General features: G+C 41.1%; 1 protein-coding gene across 1 annotated transcript in view; it reads right to left on the bottom strand.

Annotated features, from left to right (window-relative positions):
* Nucleotides 1-4,849: 4,849 nt before the first annotated feature.
* PPWD1 (peptidylprolyl isomerase domain and WD repeat containing 1) overlaps nt 4,850-18,998 on the bottom strand; it is a 64,818-nt gene continuing 50,669 nt past the window's right edge. The window contains exons 8-11 of the mRNA XM_077462634.1: nt 18,010-18,191; nt 16,480-16,561; nt 12,939-13,121; nt 4,850-5,185 (exon numbers count right to left, since the gene is read on the bottom strand). Of these exons, the coding sequence (XP_077318760.1) occupies nt 5,042-5,185; nt 12,939-13,121; nt 16,480-16,561; nt 18,010-18,191 (591 nt within the window). The 3' untranslated portion in view covers nt 4,850-5,041. The remainder of the gene's footprint in view (nt 5,186-12,938; nt 13,122-16,479; nt 16,562-18,009; nt 18,192-18,998) is intronic.

Genomic DNA, 18,998 nt, shown 5'->3' with positions numbered 1-18,998 from the left:
GTCGGACAAAGTTGTCAGAAAATCAGATCGTACTTAACGTGGTGACGTTATTTAGTTAGGATGGGACTACGTTCAGGCTAGCAGCCAATAGCTTTGGTTTAGGAATTTGATCTGAGTATGCGTGGCACTTTGTCCGATCAGAATTCTCTACACATGATCGGACAAAGTCCGATCGGATCATGTTGTCGGAAAATTTTATAGACAAGTTGGAAAACTTGGTCCGTCAGATACTCCGATGGAAACAGTCCAATGGAGCCCACACACAGTCGGATACCCGACAACGCGGTCCGATCGGACACCTTCCATCGGAATGTCCGACCGTGTGTACAAGGGCTTAGGAGGAACAAAAAATTCTGTCAGGATGTTCCCAATCAGCATACGCCGCCTGTTCCAACAGGGGGTGTAGAGGGAAAGCCTGTGCAGCCTGAAGAGGCCTCAGGGATCCCAAAAAGGACCAGGGGGGGGGGGGTTAGTCACCTCTGCGAGAGGCAACTTAAAGGCAGAACAAACCATTTTGGTCAAAGTCAGGATCAAAAGCCTCTGCGACAGATATCTTCTTGTCCAGATTGCTCAGAAGCATCCTCATCTGCCGGGCCCTCCACAGAGTCCTGAGCTTTAAGCTCTTCCCCATCCTCAACCCATTCCTGCATCAGACTAGGAGGTTCTGGGGAGGGGGCATCTGTCACTTCCTGCTACCCTGTGGGATGGAGGCAATCATGCCAGCAATCCTGTGCTGTAACCCGGCGAGGGCTGAGGACAGTTCATCCATAGTGATAAAACGGGGGGGGGAAGCAGCAGTGTTGACTGTAGGCACAATACTAGATAGGAACACCGGCTCAGGTTGCCTGGAAGCCTCTGTTCTTTCAGGCGATACAACACTAGGGATACGACTAGGTTCGTCAAGAACTACTGATGACATCGGCGTGCTCTTCCCTATAGTGTTAGTCCTGCTCCTCATTTTTGAAGACGTTTACTAACCACAAAGAGAATACTTGGGTGTAGTATTAAAACACCTCAGAAGGGAGACCCTTTAATAGGGCTCCCAAGCCCCTATGTAACAATCCTGCTAAGCACCTTTAGCCTGCCAAGCAAAACTTGGTGACTCACGTGACCCGGTAAGGAAAGAATGAACCACTGCAAGTGTCTGTTCAGAGCCTGCTCTGTGTCCCACAGCTGCCTTCTGGAAGCATTGCATGCTTGTCCTATACAGCTTAAATAAGCTGGGTGTGCGCTGAAACGTTCTGTGCTTGCATATGTGCCTAATCCCAGCAAACGGGTGTGGCTGTATTTGTTTATGAAATCCTCTTGCGTCTAGATAAAGGCTACTGCGCATGTGTGGCGAAGCCGAGTGCGCCATGGCTGCCAAACAACCAACTGCTAAGTCCAGCGGTGATTTTGTGAATGCACATGCGCCACAGCCTCCAAACAACTGCTGAACATAGCGGCACTCTTGTGAATGCACGTGCGCTGTGGTGAACCAAGGCGAAATGGCGCACCGCCGTGCACCATCTTACAGGTAAAAAACAGCCAGACCCAAGCAAAAAATGTACACTTTGCAAACACCTACAGCTAGCCCAAAACTCCCCTGTATGGTCACCGCACACACAGGTGTCCAGCCTCTAGCTAGCTTGACTGATTGCTACAATCACTGGGACACCCCACAATAATAATAAAGGGGTGCAGGTGCAGGGCAATTTAAAAACTAAGAGCCCAACAACACTAAGTGTGCAACCACTTTAAGTTAATTTTTCTTTAGCCACTGGCAAGGCTTTACAACTGGCATAGAAGAAGTTAGTATTGGTAACCACTTAACCTATTTAGCGCTGCTTAAACTGTTGGCGCCTTATAAATCCTGTATAATAATATTACCTCCCAGGAGTCAATTTCCTTTTAGCAGGGATCCTGCTTGAAAGAGGTTTTCATTAATTCAAGAGGAAACTTATTTAATGCTACTGCATTAGATTATTGAATGAAGTTCTTCTTGTGAGAGCAATCTCACAATTGTATATTAAAAAATAAAATAAAATGCTTACTCCCATTTAAATGTATAGAGGCAAGGAGATTAAGTGCCAGTACATTCTGTAATGAGATCCTCAGCAAATGACTTAAAGCTAAACTCAGGGCCGATATATGACAATTTATTACAAATCTGTAATCATTAATACTTTAAATGCAAGTACCTGAATTTGACCTGATATCAGACTCTTGTGGTCCCTTCACAGTTCATGTGCCGACATGCCGATAGAGGGAGAAAACTGAGAGACCAAAATGTTAGATTTATCACTGTGCCGTTTCCTCTTTCACTTCATCAGACTGGAGGATCAGGACACGACAGCATGGGTTCAGAGAAATAGGAATGAAGGATTTTAGACATCAGACTGAGGAAATCCAGTGGCGTAAAAGACGTACTGTGGGGAACAGACTGGACTGAAGATGAATAGTGTAGCATAATTGCATTTTATGCTGGACTATTTTGTATCATTTGTCTGGTGTTTCATGCTCATGTATCACAGATGTATCCCAGTGGAAGTCCCCCTTACCCCCTACAGTTTCCCAGTGGATAAGGCGGGTTGGGGACATCAAAATAATGGAGGATTTCACAACCTCCAGTTGGAGACATAAATTCTAAGTATAGTGCCACATAGTACGACTGGATTGAATTTACCTGTACAGGCAACTTGATATGATTGCGGTCTGATTCAGAACTGGACCTTTTTTGCCATTACACTTTTACCTGAAAGTGCTTCGGAGGGTGCTCAGCCCCCATCTGTCCTCATCTTACCTTTTTCTTTTTGATCACTTTTCTTCTTTGCCTATATAACTATACAAGTATCACACTGCAGCCAAGACTCTACTTTCAATATATAGGCAGTCTCTTGTCTGTGCTATGCCCAGTTTATGTGTGGCTATAACAATTAACTGACTCCCCTTTGGCATGCCTTGTACTTTCAAGCTGTACAAGCTTGATTGGACTGCTTTATGTCACATATGTCAAACAGAAGGCCCCTGGGCCAAATGTAGCCCACCAGGTCTGGTCATGTGGCCTTCGCACCCAGTTTTAAAGCCCGAAAGTGGCAAAACTCTAGTCCACATCCAACTTTCACCCTCTTCTCCCATTCCTCTCCCATCACTTGTAAACCCAGCAGCCTTCTGTGTTTACAAGGAACAGTCTTGCTCTCGGTGGCGGAGCCCTGCATATACTCACATCGGCGACAGATCTCTAGAATCTAAGAGAAAGAACAGTCTCCCTGCAAGGCGAGACAGAGACACCTACATAGGGAGGTACTAGAGCTAGGCCAGGTAGGAAAGGGAGATAAGCTTTGGGGAGGAAATGTAGGAGTCGGGGTTCCACACTGTGCAAGACACCCCTAAACCCTGCACTCAGCCCACTTCTGAACCCTGCACTTCATGTTTTCTGTATTACACCACAATCTGTTGAAATTATTCAGTTTTTCAATGCTGAAATTGTAAAACGCCTTGCAAAATTGTGTGTCACATTACATGTGCATATTTAAAATAAAGAATGCATAAAAAAAAATTTAAAAATTATCTGGTGATCTCTTGAAAGTCACGAGGATTATTTACTATACAACCGGGTGATATGCACTTTTTTTTTTTTTTGATTATATAAAACCGATCTGGATACAAGCGTGGAAGCTGTCCCGATTTCTTTTTTTTAGGCACAAAGCTGGGACAGTTCACACCCCCAGCCTAACTGAAAAACCACCAATTCCAGTTATCTCTCAAAATTGTATTAGCCCCAAAGGTAACCTACTTGTATGAAAGACCGATTCTTCAAAACGATTTGCTAAGTAAACATGACAAAAATGTTGTGCTGCTCTCTGTTAAATATAAAATACAACTTCAAAGTCCATAAATATCCAAAAAGCCAGAAATATACAACACAACAGTGTATTTTTGGCTCAGAAATCCTGGGGGGTTCAGACCACTGTTCTTACACAGAAGAATTGGCCTAGGTCTCCAGTGGTCTGACATGCGCCCCGAAACAATAGTCCAATCAACAAGGCTGCAGAGGAAGGTAGAGCGCTGCAGAGCAGAGTGCAGAGAAGGCTTGTTGGACTACTGGAGATCAGAGCCACGGTGTCAAAACAGCAATCTTACTCTCCAAGGTCCTGCAAGCACAGGGTTTTTCACTCTTGCTGCAGCCTTTAGGAACTAATAAAAACCCCACAAAAAGTGCATCATTTACTGTATATGCAGCCTGATTGCATTACAAAAAACGGGAAAAGAGGAGAGAGAAGTACTGAGATTTGGCTAGAACAGCTTCACTGCTTGCATTGTGAACTTTGACAAATAATTACTTCCATAGTGTCTGTAACTACATTGGTCAGTGAAGGCTTTCTGGAATGCCTAATATACACAATGATATTATTAGACGAATAATCGTCTTTTTTTTTTTTTTTTTTGTGCAGGCTAATCTCAGATCGAACCTGAAGAGTTTACTAAAGTCACAAAAATTCTCGTACGACAGAATAAAAATTCAGAAGTGATGCAAATGTGTTGTAATGCATTTGTATAGCATTTTCGAGTGACAGTTCTACTGATTAAAACAAAAATTGTAAGGTCTGGCATCGTACAGAAATTTTTTTTGTGCATGTCCAATTGGACAATAATGGATGAACTGTCATGATCGGCTCTCGAAAGCTCTGTACTAATGATCCGAAAGCGGATCATTAGTACATTAGTGGTATTTTTTGTACGATTTTCTGATCGTGTGTAGAGGGCTTAAAGTTGTTTTTTTGTTTTTTTTTTTGCTGCTGGTTATGAATGTGTAAATATTTGAATGTCCATAGCCTTCTATAAAATTCTACCTAAAAAGATTAGCAAGTCATTTTCATAATCCATTTAATTATTTAAACATATAATAAAAAAATCCAGTGATCCAATACAAAGTATAGAGATGTAGACATTTTAGGTTTATAAAACACAGGTTCACGGAAAGAAGTCAACAGAGTCTGGCAAACAATAAAACACACACACGCCATCTGTACATATGCCACAGAATTAAAAACACACCCAGCTACTTGACAGTGATGCTAATAATGGTGATGTCTTCATATGGCTTATCCGTCTTGGGGTTAACTTTGACGTTTGCGATCCTTTGGACGACTTCCATTCCTTTGGTTACTCGCCCGAACACTGTGTGTTTGTTGTCGAGCCAAGGCTGTGAGAGAAGAGAAAACAGATCATTATCCAAACGAGAACCTGCATAGAGCCACTTGCCTGTCAGGGGAATATCCCCTTAGCTTTCAGATAGCGCATTACCTCCTAGGCTGAGGGGGGACCCACAACATATTAACATTCTAGACAGACTGAAGAATTCAAAGGTTTGCATACTATATGCCAACATGCAGAGAAGAATTGCATACATATGTGAATGATGATTCTGGGAAGACCTCGCTGCTTAAGAGAAACAGACCTACTGTGAGGCATTTATCGAGGCCCTGACTAATACAAACCTTATTGTGTTGTCATTTGTCAATTAAACCATTAATACCAGATAAAATAAAAGCCACATGAAATGATTAATGCTAAATGACGTCTGTGGTTACAACATGTGTGCTACTCTTAAATGAAAATGTTTTTAGTTTTATTTTGCACAGCTGCACAACAGAAAGTCTCACTTTGGATGCCTTTTTTTTCATAATAGTGCACAAAAGAAGTAGTGCTGTGGTCACCATCTACTGTCCTGCATAGCTTTTTCAATACTTTTACCCCAATGCTTTGGGGCAGAGGGGCTCTAACAGCCCATGCAATCCATACATGCAAAGAAACCAAAACAAATAAGTTCATAAATTAAGTTACGTGTAATAAAATGGAATGACACAGGGGAAAGTATTGAGCATATGAAGAAAGGGAGGTGCAAAAGGAAAGGTATGGAACGTCAAGACACCAGCTGAAATCAGTAATTAGAAGCAATCCTGCCCCTGGTGCAAATTAATATCAGCTGGTTCAGTCTCCACTGATGGCCTATAAAAAGGTGTCTCATTACCAAGGTGTCACACAAGAAACATCTCATGATGGGTAAAAGCAAATAGCTCTTTCAAGACCTTTGCAACCTTATTGTTGCAAAACATACTGATGGCATTGGTGACAGAACAATTTCTAAACGTATGAATGTTCCAGTGAGCACTGTTGTGGCCATAATATGGAAGTAGAAAGAACATAATTTCACCATTAACAGGCTAAGGCCAGGTGCTCCTTGCAAGATTTCTGACAGAAGAGTGAAGAGAATTAGAAGAGTTGTCCAAGAGCCAAGGACCACTTGTGGAGAGCTTCAGAAAGACCTGGAATTTGCAGGTTCAACAAAAACAATAAGTAATGCACTCAACCGCCATGGCCTGTATGCACGCTCACCACGCAAGACTCCATTGCTGAAAAAAAAGCATGTTGAAGCTTGTTTAAAGTTTGCTGCACAACATTTAGACAAGCCTGTGAAATACTGTGAGAATATAGTCTGGTCAGAAGAGAGCAAAATTTAACTCTTTAAAAGGAATAATACACACTATATTTGGAGGTCAAATGACACTGCACATCACCCCAAAAACACCATACCAACAGTGAAGTTATCTGGGGCTGTTTTTTCAGAATATGGTACTGGAAAACTTCACATCATTTAAGGAAGCATGAATGAAAAATTGTACCAAGACATCCTTGATAAAAATCTACTGCTATCAGCATGATAAAGATGAAAACGAGGGTGGACATTTCAGCAAGACAATGATTCCAAACACAAAGCCAAGGAAACGCTCAACTGGTTGCAAAGAGAAAATAAAGCTGCTAGAATGGCCCGGGCCAATCACCTGACTTGAATCCAATAGTAAATCTATGGAACTAACTAAAGAGAGTTCATAGAAGAGGCCCACAGAACCTTCAAGACTTGAAGATTGTGTGGAAGAATGGGCCAAAATCACACCTGAGCAAAGCATGTGACTATTTTCTTCATACAGGAGGCATCTTGAAGCCGACATTACGAACAAAAGCATTTTGTACAAAGTATTACATTTCAGTTAGCGTGTTCAATACCTTTTCCCTGTCATTCCATTTTATTACACATAAGTTAATTTCTGAACTTACCGTATTTGTTTTGGTTTCTTTGTACATATGGATTGCATGGGTTGTTACGGACACCTGGTAAAGATTTCATGACAATAGCACCTTTAGAAATATATTTACCTAGAAAAATGGCGACGTGTTTAATACTTATTTTATCCGCTGTATGTACACTGTGTTTACACCACACATGTGAGGTATCCCCACAAACGTTAAAGCAAGAGCAATAATTCTAGCACTAGACCTCTGTAACTCTAAACTGGTAATTGGTTAAAAATTTGAAAGCGTTGACTATAGAGATTTTTAAAGTACCGTAGTTTGGCACCATTCCACAAGCATGTGCAATTTTAAAGCACGTTAGGCATCTGCTTACTTGGCGTAATAGCTTTCATATTTAAAAAATAAAAATAAATTAATGATAATAATAATAATAGGGTTATACATTTTTTTTATTCATTGACCTCTTCCCATCCGCCGCCCATCAAATGACGGCTGGACGGCGCGGCTCTTGTTCTGGGTGGACATCATATTATAAAAATTTCATATGGTTACAGTGTAGCATGACCACGCAATTGTCAAAGTGTGACCATGCTGAAAGCTGAAAAATGGCCTGGGCAGGAAGGGGGTGTAAGTACCCTGTATTAAGGTGGTTAAAGTGTATTTTTTCCAAATAAAACTGCATTTGAAAAACCGATGCGCAAATATCGTGTGACAAAAAAAAATTGCAACAAACGCCATTTTATTCTCTAGGGTCTCTGCTAATCAATTTATATATATGTATAGATGTTTGGGGTTTGTAACTTGCCCTGGGAGCGACTACAGTCCAGCACCGCACTCCCTCACCTACTATATGTGTGTCCACTCTACATTAGCTGAGTGACAGTGTAGATTACACCAAGTAGACCAGGAAAAGAAGCTATTGTTCTTGGTTTGGATTCACTCACATATGCATTAAACTATAACAGCAAAACTTTATTTTAGCTTTGAAGAAAGTAGAGATAGATTAGAACACCTTTCTGGGTTTTAATTGCTATCTGTGCCCCTAATTAGGGAGATTCATCCTCTCCATTTGTCTTCTCTACCATTTTCATTAAAAGAAAAAGTAATTGACAATTCCAAATTTTGGGTTGTCCCCAAAAAAGAAAGATTGAAAATCTTCTAACGGGGTCACTAGTTCTGGCGACCAAAAATTCCCTTAATTTGCAGGGATTTCCTCTCACTTCAGTTTTGGCTATGGGACAAGAAGTGAAGGTACAGTTGGGTCCATATATATTTGGACACAGGCACAATTTTAGTTTTTTTCCAGGTATTTACCAAAACATATTCAAGCTATAGTTATATAATGAATATGGGCCGAAAGTGCACACACTCAGGTTTAATTTAAGGGTATGTACATCCAAATCGGAGGAAGGATTTAGTAATTACAGCTCTTAAGAATAGCCACCCCCCTTTTTTTTTTCAAAGGGCCAAAAGTAATTAGACAATTGAATCAAAACTGGTTTCATGGCCAGTTGTGGGCTACTCTTTCGTTATTTCTTCATGAATTCAGCAGGTAAAAGGTCTGGAGTTTATTTTAAGTGTGGTATTTGCGTTTGGAATCTATTGGTGTGAACTTACATCATGCGTTCAAAGGAGCTGTCTGTGCAAGTGAAACAACCCATAGTAAAGCTTTAAAAACTAAAATCTATCAGAGAGATAGCAGCAAGATTAGGAGTGGCCAAATGAATAGTTTGGTACATTCTGAGGAAATACACTGGTGAGCTCAGCAACATAAAAAAGGCCTAGATGTCCACAGAAGACAACAGTGGTGGATGATGGCAGAATCCTCTCTATGGTAAAGAAAAACCCATTCACAACATTCAGACAAGTGAAGGACACTCTCAAGGAGGTGAATGTATCATTGTCAAAATCTAAAATCAAAAGAAGATTTCATGAGAGCAAATACAGAGGGTTCACCACAAGGTGCAAACCATTCATAAGCCTGAAGAATAGATTATTCGGTACCAGAATGACAGTAGGAAAAAAGTGCGGTGTAGGGTTGGACCAGCTCATGATCCAAAGCAGACATCTGTAAAACATGGTGGAGGAAGTTTGATGGCATGGGCATGCATGGCTTCCAGTGGCATTGGTGTTTATTGATGATGTGACAGAAAAAAGAAGCAGTCGGATCAATTCTGCAGTGTTTAGAGATATACTGTCAGCCCAAGGCAGAAAAAGCTGAACGAACAGTGCTTCACAGTAGATGGACAATGATCCAAAACACATTGCAAAAGCAACCTTGGAGGCTTCTGAAGGAAAATAAGTGGAATATTCTGCAATGGCTGAGTTTATCACCTGATCTTAACCCAATTGAGCATGGATTTAACTTGCCGAAGGTAAAACTAAAAGGAAGAAAGACCCACAAAGAATAACTGAAGACAGTTAGAGCCTGGTAAAGTATCAGAAAAGAGGAAACCCAGTCTTTGGTAACTTCCATGGGTTCCAGACTTCAGGCAGTCATTGCCAGGAAAGAATTCTCAACAAAATATTAAAGATGAACATTTTACTTATGATTATATTCATTTGTTCAATTACATATGAGCCTCTGAAAATGAAGGGACCGTGTATAAAAATGGTTGCACTTCCTAAAATTTGTACTTGATATTTAATTTAAGGGGGTTGAACATAAAGCTGAAAGTCTGTACTTCAAATACATTTGGATTGTTTTGTGTTAATTTTATTCAGGTGGCATACAGAGCCAAAAGCATGAAATTGTGCTGTGTCCAAAAATATATGGACCCAACTGTAGATCTCTCCAATGGGACACAGATGGCAAAAAATCGACGGGTCATAACCCTCCTTTTACTCTACCCAAAATGAAAAAAAAAAAAGTTTTGCCTTTAGTTCTAGTTTCATGGGATTATAAGCATGTCAGCCGTTTAATTTTATTTTCAATATATCTGTGCAGGTATCCAAACTATTGGTGGGGCTTATATACAGGTTTGGTAAACAATGAGCTAATCTAGAAGGAGTAGTAAAACACTGCTTTACATTTTTTGGATGTACTATGGAAATTTGCATTTTCTATAATACAAACTTTTCTTTAGGTTATAGGATCATCTCATATACAAAAGCAGTCTACAAAAGGCCATTAAAAAGCCACAGCAAACCTCTGCTAAATATGTCTTTTCCTAGTTTCAGTCTTAACTGTTTCTTTTTCATATTGTAATATTATGACAGTACATGAATCATGAGGCAATACAAGATGAATCCCAGAGAAAAAGAACATTGTATTGTATATAAAAAAAAAAAAATGCAAGGATTTTAAAGGAGTTATGTTATCAACCCACACTACTATGAAAGTGCACTGTAAGATCTATAAACATATATTGACAGCTTAGGTCAAGAATTCACCACTATAGTGTGGTTTTGAAACAGAAGGACTTGTAAGTTAGCTGAAGTTTATACATACATACAGAAGCTTGGTGAGGGCATAGATGGTAGAGGAGGGTAAGAAACAGACATGCCGCTTCTACAGAAATATCATTGACATAAGTCCATGAATTCCATTTATTTTTGTTTACACACCATTCCAGATGTTATACAGGTTAAGATTGGAAGGAAGCATATTCTTTAAAGATTGTAGGCAAAGCACCTACAGTATCTCACAAAAGTGAGTAAAACCCTCACATTTTTGTAAATATTTTATTCTATCTTTTCATGTGACAACACTAAAGAAATGACAATGTAAAGTAGCGAGTGTACAGCTTGTATAACGGTGTCAATTTGCTGTCCCCATCAAAATAACTCACACAGTCATTAATGTCTAAACTGCTGGCAACAAAAGTGAGTACACCCCTAAGTGTAAATGTCCAAATTGGGCCCAATTAGCCATTTCCCCTCCCCTGTGTCATATGACTCGTTAGTGTTACAAGGTCTCAGGTGTGAATGGTTGAGGAGGCGTGTTAAATTTGATGTTATCGCTCTCACTCTTTCATACTGGTCATGGGAAGTTCAACATGGCACCTCATGGCAAAGAACTCTGAAGATCTGAAAAAAGGAATTTTGCTCTAAATAAAGATGGCCTAGGCCAGTGATGGCAAACTTAGGCGCCTCGGATGTTTTGGAACTACATTTCCCATGATGCTCATGCACTCTGCAGTGTAGCTGAGCATCATGGGAAGTTCCAAAACTTCTGGGGTGCCAAGGTTTGCCATCACTGGCCTAGGCTATAAGAAGATTGCCAAGACCCTGACACTGAGCTGCAGCACAGTGACCAAGACCACAAAGCAGTTTAACATGACCGGTTCTACTCAGAACAGGCCTTGCCATGGTAAAAGAAGTTGAGTGCATGTGCTCAGCATCATATCCAGAGGTTGTCTTTGGGAAATAGACGTATGAGTGCTGCCAGTATTGCTGCAGAGGCTGAAGGGGTTGGGGGGGATCAGCCTGTCAGTGCTCAGACCATATGCCACACACTGCATAAAATTGGTCTGCATGGCTGTCGTCCCAGAAGGAAGCCTCTTCTAAAGATAATGCACAAGAAAGCCTGCAAACAGTTTGCTGAAGATAAGCAGGATAGGGACATTGATTACTGGAACCATGTCCTGTGTTATGATGAGACCAAGATAAACTTATTTGGTTCAGATGGTGTAAAGCGTGTGTGGTGGCAACCAGGTGAGGAGTACAAAGATATACAAGTAAAGGCGCAACTGTCAGGACAATAAAACAAAAGAAAAAAAACCCCTTTGTTTATGCAGCCCGTACGCTCAGGAAACGCGTCGCTTACCAGTGACATCATTACCTCTTGCCCATCCACAACAGCACTCCAAGCCTCGTTTTGGAAAGAGTATCCTCTCCACCGCAGCCGGCCCCTCTACACTCAGCGGTGTCTTCAATACATGGCCAGGCGTTTTTTTGTGAGCAGAACGAGTGTATGACAGATCTGATGTACTTTGATGGATATCGCTTTTATGCCTATGACTTACTACCAAATGTGAGTTGCCTATATAAGTAATGTGTTAATAAAAAATTTGTTCTATATCTACACCCAGAGGCGCCCCTCTCTTTGTGCTTTTATTGAAGAGTACAAAGACAAGTGTCTTTCCTACAGTCAAGAACGGTGGTGGGAGTGTCATTGTCTGGGGCTGCATGAGTGCTGCTGGTACTGGGGAGCTACAGTTCATTGAGGGAACCATGAATGCCAACATGTTCTGTGACATACTGAAGTAGAGCATGATCTCCTCCCTTCGGAGACTGGGCCACAGGGCAGTATTCCAACATGACAACAACCCCAAGCACACCTCCAAGACAACCACTGCCTTGCTAAAGACACTGAGGGTAAAGGTGGTGGACTGGCCAAGCATGTCTCCAGACCTAAACCCTATTGAGCATCTGTGGGGCATCCTCAAATGGAAGGTGAAGGAGAGCAAAGTCTCTAATATCCACCAGCTCCATGATGTCATCATGGAGGAGTGGAAGAGGACTCCAGTGGCAACATGTGAAGCTCTGGTGAACTCCATGCCCAAGAGGGTTAATGCAGTGCTGGAAAATAATGGTGGCCACACAAAATATTGACACTTTGGGCCCAATTTGGACATTTTCCCTTAGGGGTGTACTCACTTTTTGTTGCCAGCGGTTTAGACAATAATGGCTGTGTGTGGAGTTATTTTGAGGGGACAGCAAATTTACACTGTTAAACAAGCTGTACACTCACTACTTTACATTGTAGCAAAGTGTAATTTCTTCAGTGTTATCACATGAAAATAAATAATAAAATATTTACAAAAATGTGAGGGGTCCAATCACTTTTGTGAGATACTGTATATGGTTATAGCAATATTTCATTACATACGATATCCATGGTTGTATAAAAATGCTCTTACAGTTGGCACCACTGTCAGGAAGAACTGAGAGCCATTGGTGCCTGGGCCTGCATTAGCCATACTGAGAGTGTAGGGTCGGTCATGTCTTAGTGTGGCATGGAACTCATCTTCAAACTCTCCACCCCAAATACTTTCTCCACCCATTCCAGTTCCTGTAGGATCTCCTGTTTGAATCATGAATCCCTAAAAAAAATAAAAAAAAAGTCAGAAAGTTAAATCTCAAAGCAAGTTAGGAAAGTGCTAGGTAAGTTTGTTTACAAGTACCCATGTGTATAACACTTCCTTCTACTCGGCATGAGCTGAAAACCTGTGAACTACCTCAAGTCTCAGCACAAAATGAAAGCATACTCATCACAAAACTAACACAACCTATAACACAAAGCAGTAAACAATGTGTGCAAGATCTGTACACTAGATCCAGGGAAAAATCGGATTGGCTCTCAGGCAATCAGGAAGTATTTTTTTCCCCTGCTGGAGTCCCGCTCTCCTCTATGGGGAAATTGGATGAAAAACAGGCCACTTGTCTGGTTTCATCTGATCCAATCGACGGATGGAAAATAGGACCACCATCCACCTGAATTTGGCAGACAGGATCAGATCAGATAGCAGTGGGGTGTCAGTGGAGAAATCACCACTGATATCTGCCACTACATAGAGTGAATGACTGGTCCGATCAGGTCCGCCTGAAAAACTAACAGGTGGACTTGATTGGACAGCCCATGTGAAAGGGACCCAACTATGTAACTTTCTTTAAAGTCTAGGTTCAGCCAAATTATTTTTCTTTGTTTTTATTAAGGTGGGGACGTTTAGAAGCCCTATCAGTTTTTACCACTCTGCAGGGCTCCATTAGAGGGAGTTAACATTCACTTCCTATCCTGCCGATAACATTTTACCAGACAAGGGTAAATCTAACAGAGCCCCAGAGCGGTAAAATCAGTTCTAATCCTTCCTAGCTCTACTTAAACAAGAAAAAAAAAAGGTTTGGTTTGGCATAAGTTTAATGTATTACAGTTATACAGCACTTTGCACAACGATCTGACCCCCTTTACATCGATCCCTGTCCTACAGTAACCTACATTCTAACATCCTCTAACAGACAAATTTTTAAGTGACGAGGATTTAAAGCATTGTACAAATGAGAATATCGGATGAATGATCGCCTATTTTGTTTTCCTGCATGCTATTCTCATATTGAAAATGAAGAAGTTATTAAAGTTACGAAAACTCTTATACAACTTCAGAAGGGATGCAACGTGTTGTAATGTACGCTTTCATTCCTGAGCATGCGTGATCTTCCGATTTTTTTTTTTGGGACGAATACTGTACTGATTAAATGAAAATCGTTAGTTCTGGTATCGTACAAGAGAAGTTTTCATGTTTGTCCCTTTAATTTGGGATGAACGGTTGTGATCAGCTCTCAAAAGCTGTGTACCAATGATATCTTTTGTTCAATTTTCTGATCGTGTGTACTGGGCGTACAGTACCTTGAAAAACTATTCATAACTCTTGAAATTTTCCACATTTTGTCAGGTTACAACCAAAAACGTAAATGTATCTCATTTGAATTTTACGTGATATATAGACCAACACAGAGTGGCACATAATTGTGAAGTGGAAGGAAAATGATAAATGGGTTTAAATTTTTTTTTACAAATAAATATCTGCGTGTGGTGTGCATTTATATTCAGCCCCCTTTACTCTGATACCCATAACTAAAATCTAGTGGAACCAATTGCCATTAGAAGTCACCTAATTAGTAAATAGAGTCCAACTGTGTGTAATTTAATCTCAGTATAAATACAGCTATTTTGTGAAGCCGTCAGAGGTTTGTTAGTTAGAGAACCTTTGTGAACAAACAGCATCACGTAGGCCAAGGAACACACCAGACAGGTCAGGGATAAAGTTGTGGAGATGTTTAAAGCAGGGTTAGATTATAACAAAACAATCCCAAACTTTGAACATCTCACAGAGCACTGTTCAATCCATCATCCAAAAATGGAAAGAGTATGGCACAACAGCAAACCTATCAAGTGTCAGGGCTGGCTTAGCCCTTACTTCTCTGGGCTGGCTGCTTAGCTGTCGGCTAATTGCCAGCTCTCCTCTCTCTCCACAGTTAACAGCTGTTCCTGATCATGCTTGTCTGACCTGCCTACTTAAAGCTGTCTGGCTCACTTCACCTCTGCCTTCGCCTTGGTCACATCACAAGAAACCATCTCATGCGGTTCTGTTTAAAGACTGGCTTGTTGACATCCCATCTGGCTCCTTATCCTGCTTGCTGTTGCTCTACTTGGATCCCTGACTTCTGGCCTGGCTGATTACCCGATCTGGTCTGTGAACTCTGGCCTAGCTGACTACTCTATCCGGTTACTGGACTCTGGCTATGCTTTGACTACGCTTTTTCCATTTACCTTTTTATTTAATAAACAAGTGTGATTTAATTGTACTGTCTTGGTCTGATTCATGGTTTCTGACACCAAGACATGGCCGTCCTCCTAAACTGACAGGCCGGGCAAGGAGAGCATTAATCAGAGAAGCAGCCAAGAGGCCCATGGCAACGCTGGAGGAGCTGCAGAGATCCACAACTCAGGTGGGAGAATCTGTCCACATGACAACTATTTGTTCACGCCACAAATTTGGTCTTTACGGAAGAGTGGCACGAAGAAAGCCATTGTTCAAAGAAAGCCATAGGAAGTTCAGTTTGCGAGAAACCATGTAGTCAGATGAGACCAAAAATCTAACTTTTTGGCCTAAAAGCAAAACGCTATGTATGGCAGAATACTAACACTGCACATCACCCTGAACACACCATTCCCACCGTGAAACATGGTGGTGGCAGCATCATGTTGTGGGATGCTTTTCTTCAACAGGGACAGGGAAGCTGGTCAGAGTTGATGGATGGAGCCAAATACAGGGCTTGAGACTGGGGTGATGGTTCACCTTCCAGCAGGACAATGACCCTAAACAAACAGCCCAGAGCTACAATGGAATGGTTTAGATCAAAGCATATGTGTTAGAATGGCCCAGTCAAAGTACAGAACTAAATCCAATTAAGAATCTGTGGTAAGACTTGAAAAATTACTGTTCACAGATTCTCTCCATCCAATCTGACAGAGCTTGAGCTATTTTGCAAAGAATGGGCAAAATTTTCACTCTCTATATGTGCAAAGCTGGTAGAGACATCCCCAAAAAGGCTTGCAGCAAAAGATGGTTCTACAAAGTATTGACTCGGGGGGCTGAATACAAATCTACACCACACTTTTCACATATTTATTTGTAAAAAAAAAAAAATTGAAAATCATTTATCATTTTTCTTCCACTCCACAATTATGTGCCACTTTGTGTTGGTCCATTACATAAAATCCCAATAAAAAAAAAAAAAAAAACATTTACGTTTTTGGTTGCAACGTGACAAAATGTGGAAAATAACAAGGGGTATGAATACTTTCATGAATAATGCAGCTTTTACTTTCCAATTGTAAAGGGATCATTTCACACCAAATATTTCAATGCAGACCAATTAAATTACAGTAAACATTCTTACCTTAATGAGTCGGTGAAATACGTGGCTATTGTAGTAACCATTGCGGCTATGCACACAGAAGTTCTCCACGGTTTTGGGACACCTGCATTACAGTAGTTATGGTGGTTAGCCAGCGTGTATTTATCTCTTAGGCCCCTAATCCATGACATATTTAATATAAAATGATATTCATATTATAAGGTCTCCGCATTCTTCAGTACAGTCTTCTATATGCATTTTACACTGACTGAAGTCATGTGGCCTTCTCATACAGTGGCTCTAAATGTTTTCCCTGCATTCATCTTAAAGTACCTTGGTGACCCACCACAAGCTAAATCTCAATAAGAGCTCAAATTATTTGCTCAATGGCTCTAAAACAAACTTTGAAAAAGAAAATAAATTTTTACTCGGAGAACATAAATCATATAAAACTTGTTAATATAGCCTGAATAAGGCAGGCCATAGATTTTATTTTTTTCATTCAACCAGCAGGTTGGAAAAAAAAAAAAAAAAAAAAAAGCGCCTCTAATGTGTGGCTGGGGGAATCACTCCCCCTGTGCTATTGTGTTAGGACACCACGCCGCCATAAGTACACAATCATCACTGCTGCCAGCAATAGCTGGCTATACAACACAATAGATCGACTTCTGTACAACCAGGCTGCCCATACATGGATCAAAATTTGGCTGGTACCTGCTGAACTGGCCCAATATTGATCCATGTATGGCCAGCTTGGGAATTCTTCCTTCGGCACAAATGCAGTGTTTCCTGGGTAACATCAGCAGTACATCTGCTGCTTTTACCATTTTCTTTTAGTAGCATAACTTAGACACAACAGCATATACAAACATGGTGATAAGAGCATTAACAGCCCCTTTTCACACATGCGGATCGTTTTTCATCCCTCCATTGACGGATGAAAAATGGACATCTATGCATCTTTTATGGAAAAATGGATGTAAAAGGATGATCATCCATTTACATCAGTTTACACTCGCATCCATCAACATCCGTTTTTTTGAAATGGGTCAAAGCTCTATTTTTCTTCCGTTAAAAATAAAATAAAAAATAAAAATAAAATTGGTAGTGAATGCAAGATAAAAATGATGACAAACTGATGAGCAGTCAATGAAAAAGCTGATGAAATACTTCATCCATTTTGATGTGACTGAACTGATGAAATGAATGGTCCGCATGTGTGAAAGAGGCCTTACTGGCACAAATCATGCAGGTTTTGTTCACAATGTCTGGGCACTACACAAATGTCCTACCTGCATCAAACATGAATAACCCATTTACTGGCAAAAATCACGCACATTTTGTTCTGATGTCTGCGCACTACATTTTCCAGCATGCACAAAATTACAGATTGGCTCCAGTGGTCGTGCAAATGAGTGTAATGTGTCATCCCATACACAAGGACAGACAGACAGAGAGAAATAAGGTGTATATGCATGGCTGCCAAATGTAAAAATGTTTGTGAGGTAGACAAAATGGCCCAACTGATTAATATATTAGGTAGGTACAAAATATTTAATTTGTAGTACATACTCGACAGGAAACAGTTTGACGTGAATATCTCCCATGCTTGTGTGGATGATGGCGCTGTCAGAAACGCGTTTTGGCCCCTCGGCTTGTGTGGCAGCCATAACTTCTTCCTTTGAAGGCTTCTCATTAAAAACATCTCTGTCCGATTCAGCACTTTTTGTGTCTTCTGGCTCTCGCTTGGTAAACTGAAATCAGAAAAAAACCTTAGTTTACAGTTTTGTCCAGACATAAATGCTCACACCATACAACTATATCATGCACATACAATATATGTAAATATAAAATTGAAAATACAGGACACGGGCTGGATATTCATCTACCTTGGCTTATAGGCTGCCAACTTCAGGTGACTGGACACTGCCTAAGTTTTAATGTACATCCACCCCTGCCCCCCCCCTGCTGGGTGTACCCTTATAACAACTAATGGTGCACCAAAATATTATCTGCCAAAAACAGTGTTTTCAGCATTGGCCAAAAAAGAGGAAGTGCAGATAATGGAGCGGCCTGCTCTGGGTGCCACACTAGTCCTCCTGGCGCACCCCTGTCACAGTCCTCCCCTCCCTCCTCCTCTCGTTGAGTGTTCGCCTGTCGGGGCGGGCTCCCGCTATGTCACGGAGCTGGATTGAATAACCGGGCAGCGATGTAACAACGTCCCGCCTCCTAGACCAACTCTTGAGATAGACAGCACACTGATCCAACGCTGGTCTAGGAGGCGGGACATTTATATAGTGGCTGCCTGGCAATTCAATGCAGCTCCGTGACAGTGTGAGATCGCACTACCAGGCACTGGTGAGACTGCATCTCATGGCCTCTGGTGAGACTGCATGGGCATTGATAGGCTGCATCTGATGGGCTCTGGTGAGGCTGCATTGATCTTTTGCAAAACGTCTGCGCTCTCTGACCATCTCCTGTAATATGTCTGAGCTCTCTGACCATCTCCTGTAATATGTCTGCGCTCTCTGACCATCTCCTGTAATATGTCTGCGCTCTCT

Source organism: Lithobates pipiens, unplaced genomic scaffold (genome assembly GCF_037356315.1).
Source record: "Lithobates pipiens isolate NorthernLeopardFrog02 unplaced genomic scaffold, aLitPip1_a1.2 Scaffold_3, whole genome shotgun sequence".
NCBI lineage: Eukaryota > Metazoa > Chordata > Amphibia > Anura > Ranidae > Lithobates > Lithobates pipiens.
This window is presented reverse-complemented; position numbering and strand designations above follow the sequence as displayed.